We start from the raw sequence: 15,664 nt of genomic DNA on the forward strand, positions 1-15,664 counted from the left end.
GTGTGTGTGTGTGTGTGTATACTTAATGTCAGTCAGAACATATTTAAAGAGAAGGAATGTATCTCTAAGTTTGTTGAATGAAACATTGGTATTCATGGTGTTAAAGGGATCACGTCATGGATTTTTTTTTATTATTCTAATGTTCCCTGAGGTTCACTTATAATGTTAATAGTTTTTTACACAATATATATATATATATATGTATATATATTTGCAGAAAAATGATTAACTCTCATTCTGAGCCTCTGTCTGAAATGATCAGTTTTTACGGGGCGGCTCCTTTAAGGCTCGTCAGTAAACAGCCGCAGTTATGATCAAACTGTGCCTCGTTTACAACAAAATGATCCGAACAAACTTACAATCTTACTACGCGATCCGGGATGCCATTAAAATAAACCCTCCACTTGTTTCCCGACGCTGGGATCCTTCTGAAGTCTGTGCAGAGACTCAAACCAGCTGTTTAAACTCCTCCGTTTGTCCTGTCGTCGGCAGACTCGAGTGTGTGAGAAACTGAACACACATCTGTATACTGTCTCAGTGTAGACAGCATCAGTCACTATAATGGCTTCTGTTTGCTTTTAACATAACGTTCACACATCCAGTGTAGGCGAATGTCAGCCGTTAGTGGGCGGGGCCTATCGTGTGATGATGTAAAACGATTCGTCGATGTCTTGCTCTGGAGGCGGGCATATGCAAATGTATTGGCGTGTGTGACATCACAGATCCCGTAATATCAAAACAAGCTGTTTCTGGAGCTTGAATAGATTAATGCTTTGTTTAAAATTTTATTTTAAGCAGTCAAACTTGCAGGATGTTTTAATGGTTCAAAGACCTCTTATACAGTGCTATGCATAAGTTTAGGCACCCATGCTAAAGTTGACTAAAAAGAGGAATAAAAAATCATCTTTTGGAAATTGAACTTAATGCCTTAATTTAAAAAATTAGGAAAAATCCAACCTTTAAGGACACCAATTTTCTTTGTGAATGAATAATGTATCGTAAATAAATAAATGTTCTTCCTTAAAATACAGGGTGCATAAGTTTGGACATCCCTATGTTAAATTCCCATAGAGGCAGGCAGATTTTTATTTTTAAGTATTCTTTTTTTTTTTTTTTTTGGATACTATGCATCCTGATAAAGTTCCCTTGGCCTTTGGAATTAAAATAGCCCCACATCATCACATATCCTTCACCATACCTTGAGATTGGCATGGTTGTATTTCAGTTAGCCTAATAGCTAGTTTGATTCCCATTGAGAGCAATGCAAATCAAACTAGCTATTAGGCTAACTGAAATAAAAACCATGACAATCTCAAGGTATGGTGAAGGATATGTGATGATGTGGGGCTATTTTAATTCCAAAGGCCAAGGGAACTTTATCAGGATGCATAGTATCCTAAAAAAAAAATTTTTTAAATACTTAAAAATAAAAATCTGCCTGCCTCTATGGGAATTTAACATAGGGATGTCCAAACTTATGCACCCTGTATTTTAAGGAAGAACATTTATTTATTTACTATACATTATTCATTCACAAAGAAAATTGGTGTCCTTAAAGGTTGGAGTTTTCCTAATTTTTTAAATTAAGGCATTAAGTTCAATTTCCAAAAGATGATTTTTTATTCCTCTTTTTAGTCAACTTTAGCATGGGTGCCTAAACTTATGCATAGCACTGTATGTCATTGACACATATAGAATATTAGAGTGATTATCATAAATGATTTAACGGTGCACATCATTATTGTTTTAATAATCTTGAATCAGAATAACTTCCTCTTCTCGTCTCTGATGACGAGGGCGGGGCTTAACCTGTCACTCACATGAGATCAGCCAATAGCAAACCACAACCATCCAACCAATTCCACACAGACACAATCAAGCCCCGCCCACATTTGTTCTTGTTCCGGAAGCGTTTCACTCGGATATACGGCACAATAGAGAAGAAAAGACTAGCTAAATTTCCCTTTCATAATAACTTTAACGTTCATTATTTCGGAAGTATAAACTTCATTTGTGCTACAGGCATTAATGATACCTTAAATCATGCAACTTGTTAAAGAAAGTTGTGCTATCACTTACAAAACAATCTTACAGACTTACACTGAAGGTGGAACTCAAATATGGAGTAATCGAGCATTTAGACACAATCCAGCAAAACACTTTAGCATTAAAAACCCCCTCTAGTTTAAACCATGTGCTGTGCTTCATTCACTGGACACAGCCGGTTTCTCTCCCGAATACACCGACTGAAGAGTCTGAATGAGGCCTAGAGTTATATAAGCCTTTTCTCACTTAAACCACAGATTCAGTACATTCTCTCTCTCTCTCTCTCTCTCTCTCTCTCTCTCTCTCTCCATTCAGAAGAGTTTTGGCAGTTTCTCGTCCAGCCCTCTTACGCACCCCATTACACACACACACACACACACACACACACACACACACACAGTGGCTCAATACCTTTGTGTGCTGCAGTTGTGTGGAAATACAGTGTTTAGCATGTATTGTTTTGTAACTGAAAGCAAATCCAGTCATTAGCCTGGACACAGTGGATGTTATGATCGGAGTCTGTGATTGGTTGAGGTTGGTAGGTCAACATAACTCATTGGCTAAGCTCTTGAAGCCCGTGAATGAATTCGCTCATTAGTTGTCCAACACTGTTTTGTTGGCCAGAAGATTCCAGCCGAGACAAAACCCTTCTCATGGGCTCTGGCTCTCTCTCTCTCTCTCTCCCGCACACTAAACCTTCACGCTGAGCTTTTTGGGGTTTTTCTTTCCGCAAGATTCCCGGCATGAATTCAGAACACTCGCTTTTTCAAATGCAGTGTTTCCATTGACATTTCAAAGTACTGTAAGAGTCCAGGCCTGAGTTATTATATTCCATCTCAGTTTTAAGAACATCTCTATCTCTCTCTCTCTCATGGACAAGATATCCTTTGCTCTTGTTTAAGCTTCTCTGCATGTTGTAATGGAATAGCAGAGATACTCCCGACGCTCAAACCGAAGCTTTGACCCGAGTGAAGTCTTGTCAAACCGGCTCAATGATTTCTCCAATGGACGTCATTCTCAACCTGATAACGCCAGACTCCTCGCCATCCACCTCCCCGACCAACACCGTGAGTCCAGCGTGTTTTCACAAAACTTCTATATTTTGCAAAATCGGAATATTGAAATGTGCATCAATACTCTAGCAAACTGCGGTTGATCGATTTAGTGGTTTTCATGTTGAAATGTTTTCACCCAAAAAGTCATCATTTTCTGTGCCGTTCCAAACCGATGACTTTCTGTCTTCTGTGGAAGAACCCAGTTAACCGGGAATGTTCCTAAAGTTCCTCCAGTAACATTGATAGAACGTTCTTTCAAAGTTATCTGCTCTTTATAATAGATTACTCCACTTAATGGAGTTAATTTTCATAAATCTTGCTTGTGCATTCTTGTAATATCAATCAAACTTTAGTTGGGTTGTTTTGATTGAGTAATAATAACTCAAAAAATACAGACCAACTTACAAAATTAACGTTCACTGAAACTGTTTTTTATATATAGGCCTATTAAAAGGTTTTAGCAAAAGCAGATAACTCCAACAGTCGTTTTTTGGCAAAAGCCGATAACTCCACATTTCATGTTTCAGAGTTAAACAAAACCAAGTAGTTGCTATAAAACACTCGGTTAATCTTTGTAACGTTAATCTCCTCGGCTGACATACGGCTGACGAACTTTACTGTTGTGATTACACGCAATCCAGGGAGCTGTTCCCTCACCACTGTGAGCTGCTTTAGCAGGGATCCCTGAAAAAGTTTTTTATTTTCCTTTTAAGCCCCGAAGAAGATATCACAGGTTAAAGTTCATCGAAATTATCCATCCTCGATCACTTTTAGGCTGCGTTCCAGACCAAAATTGTCATGCCCTTCACTCGCTAACTTCCCTCAGTCTCGTTCACTCGGATGTACGTCATTGCTTGCGTTGCATGAGTGCCCACTACTGGCGGAAACGGCAATAGTCCAGCAGGCGTAATGATATAACGCAGCGCCTGAAAATAGGTCTAATAGGTTAGACAAACTTAGTCCCGGTCACGTTGGAAGTTACTGAGCTGGGGACTATTTTCAGGCGCTGCGTCATATCATTACGCCTGCTGCACTCATGGTACGGCAGCAAAGTTTCTTGATTATTACGCAGGAATGAGAGTATAGTTCCTAGCCATATCAGCCTAGAAAATCACAACTTTTAATTTTCCGTCGGTCTTAGTGCACGATGTAACTACAGAAGAGTCAAGTTTTAAATAGGAAAAATATCGAAACTCTTTGGTCATTTTTTTGAGAGAGATGCTAATGGTCCTGTCCGATTCAATAATCTATGCTAAGCTATGCTAAAAGTGGTACCGCCAGACCCAGAGATCGGCTGAATGGATTCGAAAACGGTAAAACTCAACTGTTTAACTCTGGGGGAGCTGTACAATGAGCCTATTTCCAAAAAAGTGGAGTATCCCTTTAGGGGTTTTCCCGCGCCCTAACACACAGGCTAGTTATTTGTCAGTTGTGTCTTGCTTGTCAAAACAATTTCAGTCCTTTCAAAATAAAAGTCTTCTCCTCTGACTGACTCACTCATAAACACAGTCTTCGCCGTCATCTAATGGAGAAATAATGTAACTTCTGCGGTCAGGGACTATTTTTTTTTTCCAGCAGAAGGAAGGAGTGATTTTTAGTGATTAAACATATTTTCTCGTACCTTATTGCTTACAACACATTTTTGTTAGCTGGGAATGGTTCTCATAATGTTCAAGCTGCTCTTTTCTATGAAAGTGAATGATGACCGCATTTGAAGATGACTATCTCAACCGTTCCTCTGTATGACTTCTGCAGTCAGACGATAGTTTTGTGGAAAAATAGACCAAAATTTAATCTATGATTTACTTGAAATCTTCCCCTCTGTTGTGACTCACAAATCTCATTCTTAATCACAGATTAAAAAATGTGATTCGATGTGCTGTACATTTCCACGTCGTACACGGTTGGAATTACACACCAGCAAGCATGTATTTCCACGATACATTACATACCAGCAAGTAAATTATTACAAAATTTGCAAGAATTTCAGACACACTGATGTGGATCTTATTAAAAGCTTATAAGAGACTTTCACAAGTGCTGTTTTACACAATTTCTTGTGAGAGGTCCTCTTGTAGTTCCTGACCCAAGATAACCAGGAATTTATTCAGTTTCACAACAGTAACATTAATATTAGCAATGGCAACACTTGTGTACACATGGCAATAATGGCATAAAGGGCAGTAGTTTGAAAGTTAAGTGCTATAAAGTTTTTGCATGACTAATCCTTGTTTTCTTTGTGTGTGTGTGTGTGTGTGTGTGTGTGTGTGTGTGTGTGTGTGTGTGTGTGTGTGTGTGTGTGTGTGTGTGTGTGTGTGTGTGAGTGAGTGAGTGTGTGTGCGTGTGTGTGCGCGTGTGTGTGTGTGTGTGTGTGTGTGTGTGTGTGTGTGTGTGTGTGTGTGTGTGTGTGTGTGTGTGTGTGTGTGTGTGTGAGAGAGAGAGAGAGAGAGAGAGAGAGAGAGAGAGAGAGAGAGAGAGAGAGAGAGAGAGAGAGAGAGAGAGAGAGAGAGAGAGAGAGAACACAGTGTAACACGTCCAGTTATGTAATTGTCCACTGATGATGAATAAGGCATTGTTAGTGGCACCAATCTCCCTTAAAGCAACAGTAAAGAGGATTTCCACCTTTCTCAAACTGGCCTTTGTGTAAATATAAAGGGCTTAGACTGGCATAATGAACTAGATAAAGAAACAAGAAGCACAGATAGAGAGAAATGTAAAAAAGAAAAGCACAAGTAATCTGATATCTCCATTGTGTAATTTAATTAATTTTGGAAATCCCATTTTCTATGACATGTTTGTGATTAGTGGATTGCCACTTATGTTTGCTATATAAACTTTATTTTATGAAAACCTTTTTAAAATAGATTTTTCATGCTGTTCCATGGTTACTGGATAAGGATTATTTGTGTTTTTTTTTTACATACAGCATTTAAAAATAGCATTTTCTAGGAAAATAAATTAGTTAGTAGTTGAGTATTTAGAAGAGTATATTTTTTAATTAAAATACATTATGACCTTTTATTCTATTTCAAATTTTTAGACAATAAATCTTATTAATTTTCAGTCCTGTAATTTCCATGACTGTATATGAACATCAGTGTTCTCACTAATTACTAAATATGCATAATATATGTATTGATCCGAAGGCAAATGTAAATACTGTACACATATTAGCATACACCTGAGTGAGAGCTTCTGATCCGAGATTGAAGTGGGATTATGGGATTGAAGGCCAGAACATTAAACTAACTATCCACTAATCCACTATGGGGTTGATTTATATTTATTTTATTTTTTTATTACGAAATTGTTTAATGCAGCATTCTATATGTATTTAGGTGTGTTTTAGTTGTTCAAAAAATATATACAGTATATATTAAATATTATTAATATATCATAGAGTTGTTTGTGGTGGGGTAAATTAAACGCAATATGCGTTGACATCACAGTCGTGTTGCATTGTGGTATATGGAGTTGCCTGAAGTGTACTTATGAAGTAGATATAAACTTGCCCATATAAACTTCCCTCGTCCACTTCACGATTCACGAAGTGGAACGCACTTCAAAATGGCGGCAGGGATTCCCCCGAGGGGAAGTGCTTAGGGAAGTTCGCAAGTGCGTGTCTAAAAGTGGACTGGAACGCAGCCTATGAGTGAGTCATTGAATCATTCACTCAAGAGATTCGTTCAAAAACTCTGCCTACCACCACAAACGACGTCTACAAAAGCATGTTCTATATAGTATGAATGTAATCTGGACGTACTACATCCACCATGTTGTCATTATCATGCGATCAACCAGCGTCAGTTGCAGCGCTTCACTGCGATTCATAAATCCTCTCCCGTGGCCTCATGGGATAGTAAAGTGTTCATCATATGCACACTTCATACTTCTTTTGTCACATGTTTTTCGCCCACTATATAGCGAAGTATGCGATTTCGGACCACACCATTGATTCTTCCGATAATGATGTATTTATGAGTGAGTCACTAAATCATTAATTCAAACCGAATTAAACATTTCACATTAATGAAACATTAATAGACTGCAGCAATTAACATTTTGTCAGAACATTAGTTTAGTTGTCTGTTCAGAATCAAAACAATTCTATCACTAGTCTTAAGAAGTGTTTTGTCCCATAATAGGAATGATAAAAGTGATCAAATCCATACTCAGATTAATGCTTAATGTCCATGTATTCAGCAGAATAAGGTTCAGTCAGCCAGACATTATCGTAAATATTATTTCCTGCGGGGTTTTCTCATAATGACCGTCTGATTACTCCTTACATAATACCGCCTATTATGACTTTAATGAATTTGACCAATCTAATTGTATGCTTTAATTTGTTTGTGTGCCTGTAATGGGCTTTATGACTCCAGAACTGGTAGAACTGGTCAGTCGTTGTCACGTGATCACCGGAACCAGACGGGCCGAGATTACATCACAGATTACCAGAGCTAGATCCGTCCTGGACTGTAAACACACACACACACACACACACACACACACACACACACACACACACACACACGCACACACGCACACACACACACGCACACACGCACACACGCACACAGACACACACACACACGCACACACGCACACGCACACACGCACACACACACACACACACACACACACACACACACACAGTGGGGCAATATAAGCTTTATGCAATGCAACTTTGCTGTTGTTGTTTTTTTCATTTCTCTGCACTATATTATTTTTTGATTGCTTTATTATAACTTTGTTATAATGTGGTGCATTGGCTAATTCACAGGTACAAAACAACAGCAACAACCAAACATTGTTAAAATAGCTTAATGTTCTTCTTTATTTATGTGTTTTGTCCAGATGTTGTTAATATTTCTGGTTCTCTTTAAGGCGATCACAGAGTGTTGAAATTGCAGTCAATTTGAAATGTTTAGTTTTCCTATATTCATTATTTGCTAACGCTTTACTTAAAGCCTTTATGTATAATCATTATAAAAGTATTTTTTTAATGCTTTATAATGCATTGAATGGTCTCGTGAATAATTGTAACTACAGTTATAAAACATTATAATACTTATCTAGTCATTGAACACCTTCACTGTAAATCCTAACGCTCAAAATAATTAATTGGTTTGAGTAGGACAAACTTAAATTAAACTAATTAGTTCAGTCAAATGAACTTTTATGAGTATTTAGCACTTTCTTTTTCTTTCAAGTTCACAGAACTGATATATTTTGAGTAAACTGTACTGTTTCATTGTTTTGAGTTTTATGAAATTTTTTTTTTTTAATTTAGACGAACTTAAGTTTAACTGAAACGGCTGGGATGTCTATTTCCCAGCATGCTTTGCCGATGGCACTCGAAAGGGAGAGTAAATGCTAAAATTAAGTGTAATATAATGCTGTTGTTTTTTGTGCAAGTTGAATGTTAAGCGGGAGATTTGATTAATGTTTTGTTATGCTAATTTAGAAGAATTCTGTTAATGTTGGTTTTAGGATACCATCATGGTGACAATAACATGAGCTGTATAACTGTATAACTGTATTATTATTGTTAACAAATTAGTATGTTAACAACCTAGCTTGTTAAAAGTAGCTAATTTTATACTAATAAAAGTGTTCACATTGAGATTACATGAAAGTTTTAAGTTAAATGTATAAATTAGTGTACTCAAACATTTCAAGTTAAGAACAATTAAAATGTATAAGTACAAAATAGAAATCTGCCAGTTCTGCTTACTTAAACTTTGAATTTCTTAACTTAAAAAATGTGAGGCATAATTTTTTTTGAGTTTTGCCAACTTATTGGGGTCTGCAGTGTTTAATGCATTTCACGAGTACACACTTACATACAATAGAGGGAGTAAAGTTTAATGCGTATTTGGCGCGCTGTCCAGGGGGAGGGCTCCGAGCTCGGAGTTCAGAATTTATAATCGCCTATCATTTCTATAAGGAATATACACTGTTCTAGCTGCTAAAATCCACTTAAAGATAATTATTGCTCTTGTGTAGATAAATAAATTACAAATAACATGGAAAAGGATGACAAACAGAGGAAAGTAGATTAAACCTCATCAATAGTTTCACCAAATTTCGGGATCTGTTGCATTTTTTGTTTTGAGAAGCAAGTCAAGTAAAACGTTTTATTATTATTTTTAATTAATATAACAATAACAATAGGGAAATACAGAGTCATACAAAACACCTTTAAACTACAAAAAATAAGATGGTTAGTAAAGTGATAGTTCTAAATGATTCGTTCAATTTCTTCATTTGTTCACATTTAATAAATGGATCTGTGTACAATTATTCGATATCGCAACAGTAATAATCACAGAAATAGGCTACCCTAAGAATACATTCAAATACTGATTCGGAAACCTGCACATGGTCTAGTTGAATTCAAGAATCAATTCGGCAGGATTCAAACGATTCACTAAAGAGAATCGACTCTGATAACGATTCGTTCGCGAGCGCTGTAGGGATGATGTCATGTTTAAAGCTCCACGCTGGTTCGAGGCGGTGGGAGGAGCTTAATAATCCGCCAGTTCAACGGTGGGACGAGCTTAATCCGCCAGTTCAGCTGCCAGTGACACTTCAAAACCAGTTTGGGGAGTTTCTGAGAGAGGAACCGGCGGAGCGGCGTGTTTCCCGCAGAACTCACTCGACTCTTCAAATGAAGCGGTGTTGTTTTCGTTCGAGCTCGTTCAGAGAATGCACTGGGATCAGCTGTTGCGCGAGAGCAATGGGAAGGTGAGAGGACACAAATATCATCTTTAGACATGTTATATTAATAGGCGAGGGTAGTCTAAACACTGAGCCGTTCATTAGACCGCCGGGGAATGTAAAGTTTGAAGTTGTATCTTTCAGGGCTCAGGATGTTGTGGTGAGATCATGAGTGATGTGTCACTGATTGGTCATGCTGCACCTGTGTTGTGTTGTGTTGTCTTTGTGTTGTGTTGTGTTGTCTTTGTGTTGTGTTGTGTTGTGTTGTCTTTGTGTTGTGTTGTCTTTGTGTTGTGTTGTCTTTGTGTTGTGTTGTCTTTGTGTTGTCTTTGTGTAGTGTTGTGTTGTGTTGTCTTTGTGTTGTGTTGTGTTGTGTTGTGTTGTGTTGTCTTTGTGTTGTCTTTGTGTAGTGTTGTGTTGTCTTTGTGTTGTCTTTGTGTAGTGTTGTGTTGTCTTTGTGTAGTGTTGTGTTGTCTTTGTTTCCCTTTACGTCAACTTACGACTCTCCTCTCCTCTTACTCTTCTTGAGTAATATCAGAGCTACTGAAATGTGCATTTCAGTGCATGCTTATAACCTTAACCTTTAATACAAAAAGTTACATTTCCGTGGTTTATATAAAATATTGGTAACACTTTACAATAAGGTTCTAATAAAGTTATAAAACATTATAATACTTATCTAGTCATTGAACACCTCACTGTATGCTAAAAATAATTTATTGGTTTGAGTAGGACAAACTTAAATTAAACTTTAACTTTTATGAGTATTTAGCACTTTCTTTTTCTTTCAAGTTCACATAACTGATATATTTTAAGTAAACTGTACTGTTTCATTGTTTTGAGTTTTATGAAATTGTTTTTTTTTTTATTTAGACGAACTTAAGTTTAACTGAAACGGCTGGGATGTCTATTTCCAGCATGCTTTGCTGATGGCACTCGAAAGGGAGAGTAAATGCTAAAATTAAGTGTAATGTAGTTAACATTAACTAAGAATGAACAATCCTAGTTCATATTAATTTCAACATTTATTAATACGCTAATAAAATCAGTTTGTTAACATTAGTTAATGCACTGTGAACTAACATGAACAAACAATGAACGGCTGTGTTTTTATTAAACATTAACAAAATAAATACTGTAACAAATGTATTGCTCATTGTTAGTTAATACATTAAATAATGTTAAGTAATGAACCTTACCAAAATATGTAATAATTATTGCATATTTGCGTCAAATCAGTAATTAATGAACATTTAGAAAAGTAGAAATGTGGTTAAGATGTTTTTACACTCCGCTAGTTGAAACCCCTGGATTTATGTTGATTATTACTCATAATATTTGAGTCGTTATTACTGTTGAGCCATTATTACTCATATATAGGTCAGATACACAGACAGATCTGGACTATATGATCAGACAGGCTTTTTGAGCGTTTCTGACCTCAATATTCAGCTCATTTTGTCTAAAGCGATTGTCAAACTATGAGGTCGACACATCCTGTACATCCTGTACTGAACAATGTTTTTGTTAGATGAGTTTCTTTGTCTTTTTTCTCTCTTTTTTCCATTAAAAAATGTAATTTAAACAAGTTTCTCTGAAACACAAACTTGCCATAAAATACTGTTTTCAGTTCTTTGAATGTTTACGTAGTTAAGAAAGATATATATGTATATGTATGTATGTATATTTACAGTATACAAACACACACACACACGTGCGCACACGCACACATGTGTGTTTGTATACTGTATTGTATGTTTGCATATGTATATATGAAGAGTTCACATGCAAAAGCCTCTAAGTGCCATCTGAAATTTTCTTCTAGAATGATCATTTTTATAAAGTTTGTATATTTAAAGTTCAGTGTAATTTTCATTCCCATTTAAGTGAAATTACTGAACTTAAATATATGAGCTTGATAAAAATGATCATTCTAGAAGAAAATTTCAGATGGCACTTAGAGGCTTTTGCATCTGAACTCTTCATATAGACTATATATACAGTGGTGGCCAAAATGATTAGAACAGGAAGATTTTTTTTTTATGTTTTAAAAGAAGTCTCTTCTGCTCACCAAGGCTTCATTTATTTGATAAAAAATACAGCAAAAAAAGTAATATTGTGAAATATTTTTACAATTTAAAATAACTGTTTTATATTTGAATATATTTTAAAATGCAGTTTATTTCTATGTTGGTAAAGCTGAATTTTCAGCATCATTACTCCAGTCTTCAGTGTCACATGATCATCATTCTAATGTGATGATTTGATGCTCAAGATGCATTCATTATTATTATCAATGTTGAAACCAGTTGTTTTCAGGATTATTTGATGAACAGAAAGTTCAGAAGAACAGCATTTATCTGAAATAGAAAGCGTAATTTTCGAGATTTGGACGGTGACCTTTTATAGCCTCTGCTGATTGCAGAAGCGGGCGATTGCTTCATTGTGTCAGCAAAAAGTCACTCAAAGCCCCATTTTCCAAGAACTGGCATGACCTCACTTCCTCCCGCTCTCTCCTGTGTGTTCCTGCAGATCGAGAGGCTGGAGGGCAGTCTCTCTCAGGCGGTGTCGTACGGGGCCGATGGATCCGAGGACCCCAGTCTCGACCCCCAGCGCACACGCCAGGCTATAGCTCAACTCCAGCAGAAGATCCTGAAGCTCACCGAGCAGCTGCGCATCGAGCAGGCGTCCCGGGACGACAACGTGGCCGAGTACCTCAAACTCGCCAGCAATGCCAACGACAAACAGCAGAGCACCCGGATCAAACAGGTCATTATTATCTCACTTTTTCATTGCATCTTGCACACTGTTGTCACACTGCTTTTTTATGTGTCTTCAAAACCTGTCTGGAAAAGGTCCACGTTTGACCCCAGATGAACAGAAGGCAACTAGAAATTGCATGAAAATAACCCTAACCCTTTATTAGGCATACACCATCTGTCGGTATTTTAAATCTTATTTATTCACTCTGGCTTTTAACACTCCATAGTTTGTCGTCCTGGGTCAGAAACGCTTTTATTCTATTGATTGCTTACTACTTATTTTGGCTTGTTTGGTATATATTTGTATATTATTTGTATTTATTGTGTTTCTTTTATTGCTCAGGTGTTCGAGAAGAAGAACCAGAAGTCGGCGGCGAGCATCGCGCAGCTTCAGCGTAAGCTCGAGCATTACCACCGGCGCCTGCGTGAGGCGGAGCACAGCGGCGTTCAGCGGCAGCCCAAAGATGTGCTGCGGGACATGCAGCAGGGCCTGCGGGACGTGGGCGCCCGGGTCATCACGGGCCTCAGCGAGGGAGTGGTCGACAGCGTGAAGGGAGGCCTGTCGAGTTTCTCCCACGCCACACACTCCGCCGCCGGAGCCGTGGCCTCCAAACCCCGCGAGATCGCGTCGCTGATCCGCAACCGGTTCGGGAGTGCGGATAACATCAGCGTCCTCGAGGACGGCGTGACCGAACCCGAACGCTCTCCGGGATCCGCCGCGGGACTCCTGCAGAAGTTCGGGAGTGACGAGGATTGTTCGAGCGCGGCCTCGAGTGTGACGGGAGCTCCCGGAGGTCCTCCGAGCTCCAGAGGGAACACACTCGAGAGGGGCCGCGGCTGGGACATGTTTCTGCAGGAGGTGCAGGAGCTGCGGGACGCTCAGGCTCGGCTGGAGGAGACCCTGGAGACGCTGAAGAGCGGGTGTCTGAAGGAGTGTACGCTGATAATGCAGGCGCTGCAGGAGGAGAGGTTCAGGTACACACACACACACACACACACACACACACACACACACACACTCGCTCGCATGAACACTCACTCTATCACTCACTCTATCACTCACTGACTCTCATGCACACTCACACACACTGACTCACTCACTCTCACACTCACTCACGCACACTCATTCTCACTCACTCACTCACTCACGCACGCACACTCATTCACTCTCACTCACTGACTCTCACACTCACTCACTCACTCTATCACTCGCACACACACTCACACTCTCTCACGCACACACACTCACTCACTCACTCACTCTATCACTCGCACACACACTCACACTCTCTCACGCACACACACTCACTCACTCACTCTATCACTCGCACACACACTCACACTCTCTCACGCACACACACTCACTCACTCACTCACTCACTCACTCACTCACTGACACTCACTCACTCACTCACTCACTCACTCACTGACTCTCACGCACACTCACTCACTCACTCACTGACTCGCACACACGCTAACTCACGCTCACTCACTCTCACTCACGCTCACTCACTCTCTCACTCACTCACTGACTCTCACGCACACTCACTCACTCACTCACTGACTCGCACACACGCTAACTCACGCTCACTCACTCACTCACTCACTCACTCACTCACTCACTCACTGACTCTCACGCACACTCACTCACTCACTCACTGACTCGCACACACGCTAACTCACGCTCACTCACTCTCACTCACGCTCACTCACTCTCTCACTCACTCACTGACACGCGCACACACACTCTCACACTCACTCACTGACTCTCACGCACACTCATGCACACACACTCACTCACTCACTCACTCACTCACTCACTGACTCTCACGCACACACGCTCACTCACTCTCACTCTCTCACTCACTCGCTCGCTCACTCACTGACTCTCACGTACACTCCCGCACACACACTCACTCACTCACTCACTGACTCTCACGCACACACGCTCACTCACTCTCACTCTCTCACTCACTCGCTCGCTCACTCACTGACTCTCACGTACACTCCCGCACACACACTCACTCACTCACTCACTGACTCTCACGCACACACACTCACTCACTCACTCACTCACTCACTCACTCACTGACGCACACTCACTTTCAAACTCACTCACTCACACTAACTTTCAAACTCACTCACTTTCAAACTCACTCACTCACACCTCACTCACACACACTCACACCTCACTCACACACAAACTCACACCTCACACACACAGACCTCGGGTGCGATGTGAGCACAGCAGGAAATGCCAGTGCGAGTGCGCTTATTTAGAACTATAGTTTTGCTTCAATCATACACTCACAAATATGCAGGGATAAAAACAGCCCAGCGCTGGGTCAAAAAGGGACAAACCCTTTCGATTAGTTTTTCCAAACATATTACTGTCATAAGTGGATAGGTGAAGTGGTGTCAGCACACACAGAACCGCCTGCGTCTCTTTCAAAGCAGCGCCGTTGAGTTACTGACTATGAACGACTATCAACCCAAACTGGGTCAAATCAACCCAGCTTTTGGATTGAAAACATAACCCAGTGTACCAACCCAACATAGAACCAGAATTATTTCACATACAAAAGTAACAAAAATGTCCTGATAATCAAACATTCAAATGTATGTATTTTTGCCCAGAACAAATTGTCCCATATATATATATTGTGCCGACAGTCAGAACGGTCATCGATGTTGATAGAGGTTTTGCTTTTCTGTGTATATCATGGTATGTAAATATATGCGTGCTGTTTTCAATAGAATTATCAAGACGTCAGAACACGACTGATGTGGATCAGTCTGAATTGTAATATTTTCATGTAGCATTTTCCCCTCTCTCTCCAACTATACCAGGAAACAGATCCGTAACTCATTTGTTCAGATCAGTCACGACCCACCGGATTTGTGTCCTGAAATAGTCTCAACAAGGACGTTTTCCTCTTACATGGTAAAAGATTGAGAAGGAAAATTAGGAGAGGGAAGAAGAGAGAGAGAGAGCTTCACCAATGAATAGACACAAATAAATGTCCTGCCCTAAATGTCCAGCTCGTGGTCAAGTGTTTTATATTAATAACTGCTTAT

At 39.4% G+C, this 15,664-nt stretch overlaps 1 protein-coding gene across 7 annotated transcripts in view; it reads left to right on the forward strand.

The window, feature by feature from the left end:
* Positions 1–15,664, forward strand: part of tmcc1a (transmembrane and coiled-coil domain family 1a) — a 52,461-nt gene that overhangs the window by 30,617 nt on the left and 6,180 nt on the right. For 5 of the 7 annotated variants that reach the window (XM_084389067.1, XM_084389068.1, XM_084389069.1 and 2 more), the window contains 2 exons: positions 12,357–12,593; positions 12,930–13,561. In XM_084389067.1, coding sequence (XP_084245193.1) covers positions 12,357–12,593; positions 12,930–13,561 — 869 coding nt within the window. Of the gene's footprint in view, positions 1–2,668; positions 3,114–9,652; positions 9,852–12,356; positions 12,594–12,929; positions 13,562–15,664 lie in introns of those variants that run through there. The other 2 variants (XM_084389070.1, XM_084389071.1) reach the window with 2 other exon arrangements.

This window comes from Rutilus rutilus (assembly GCF_951802725.1).
Source record: "Rutilus rutilus genome assembly, chromosome: 19".
Classification (NCBI taxonomy): Eukaryota; Metazoa; Chordata; class Actinopteri; order Cypriniformes; family Leuciscidae; genus Rutilus; species Rutilus rutilus.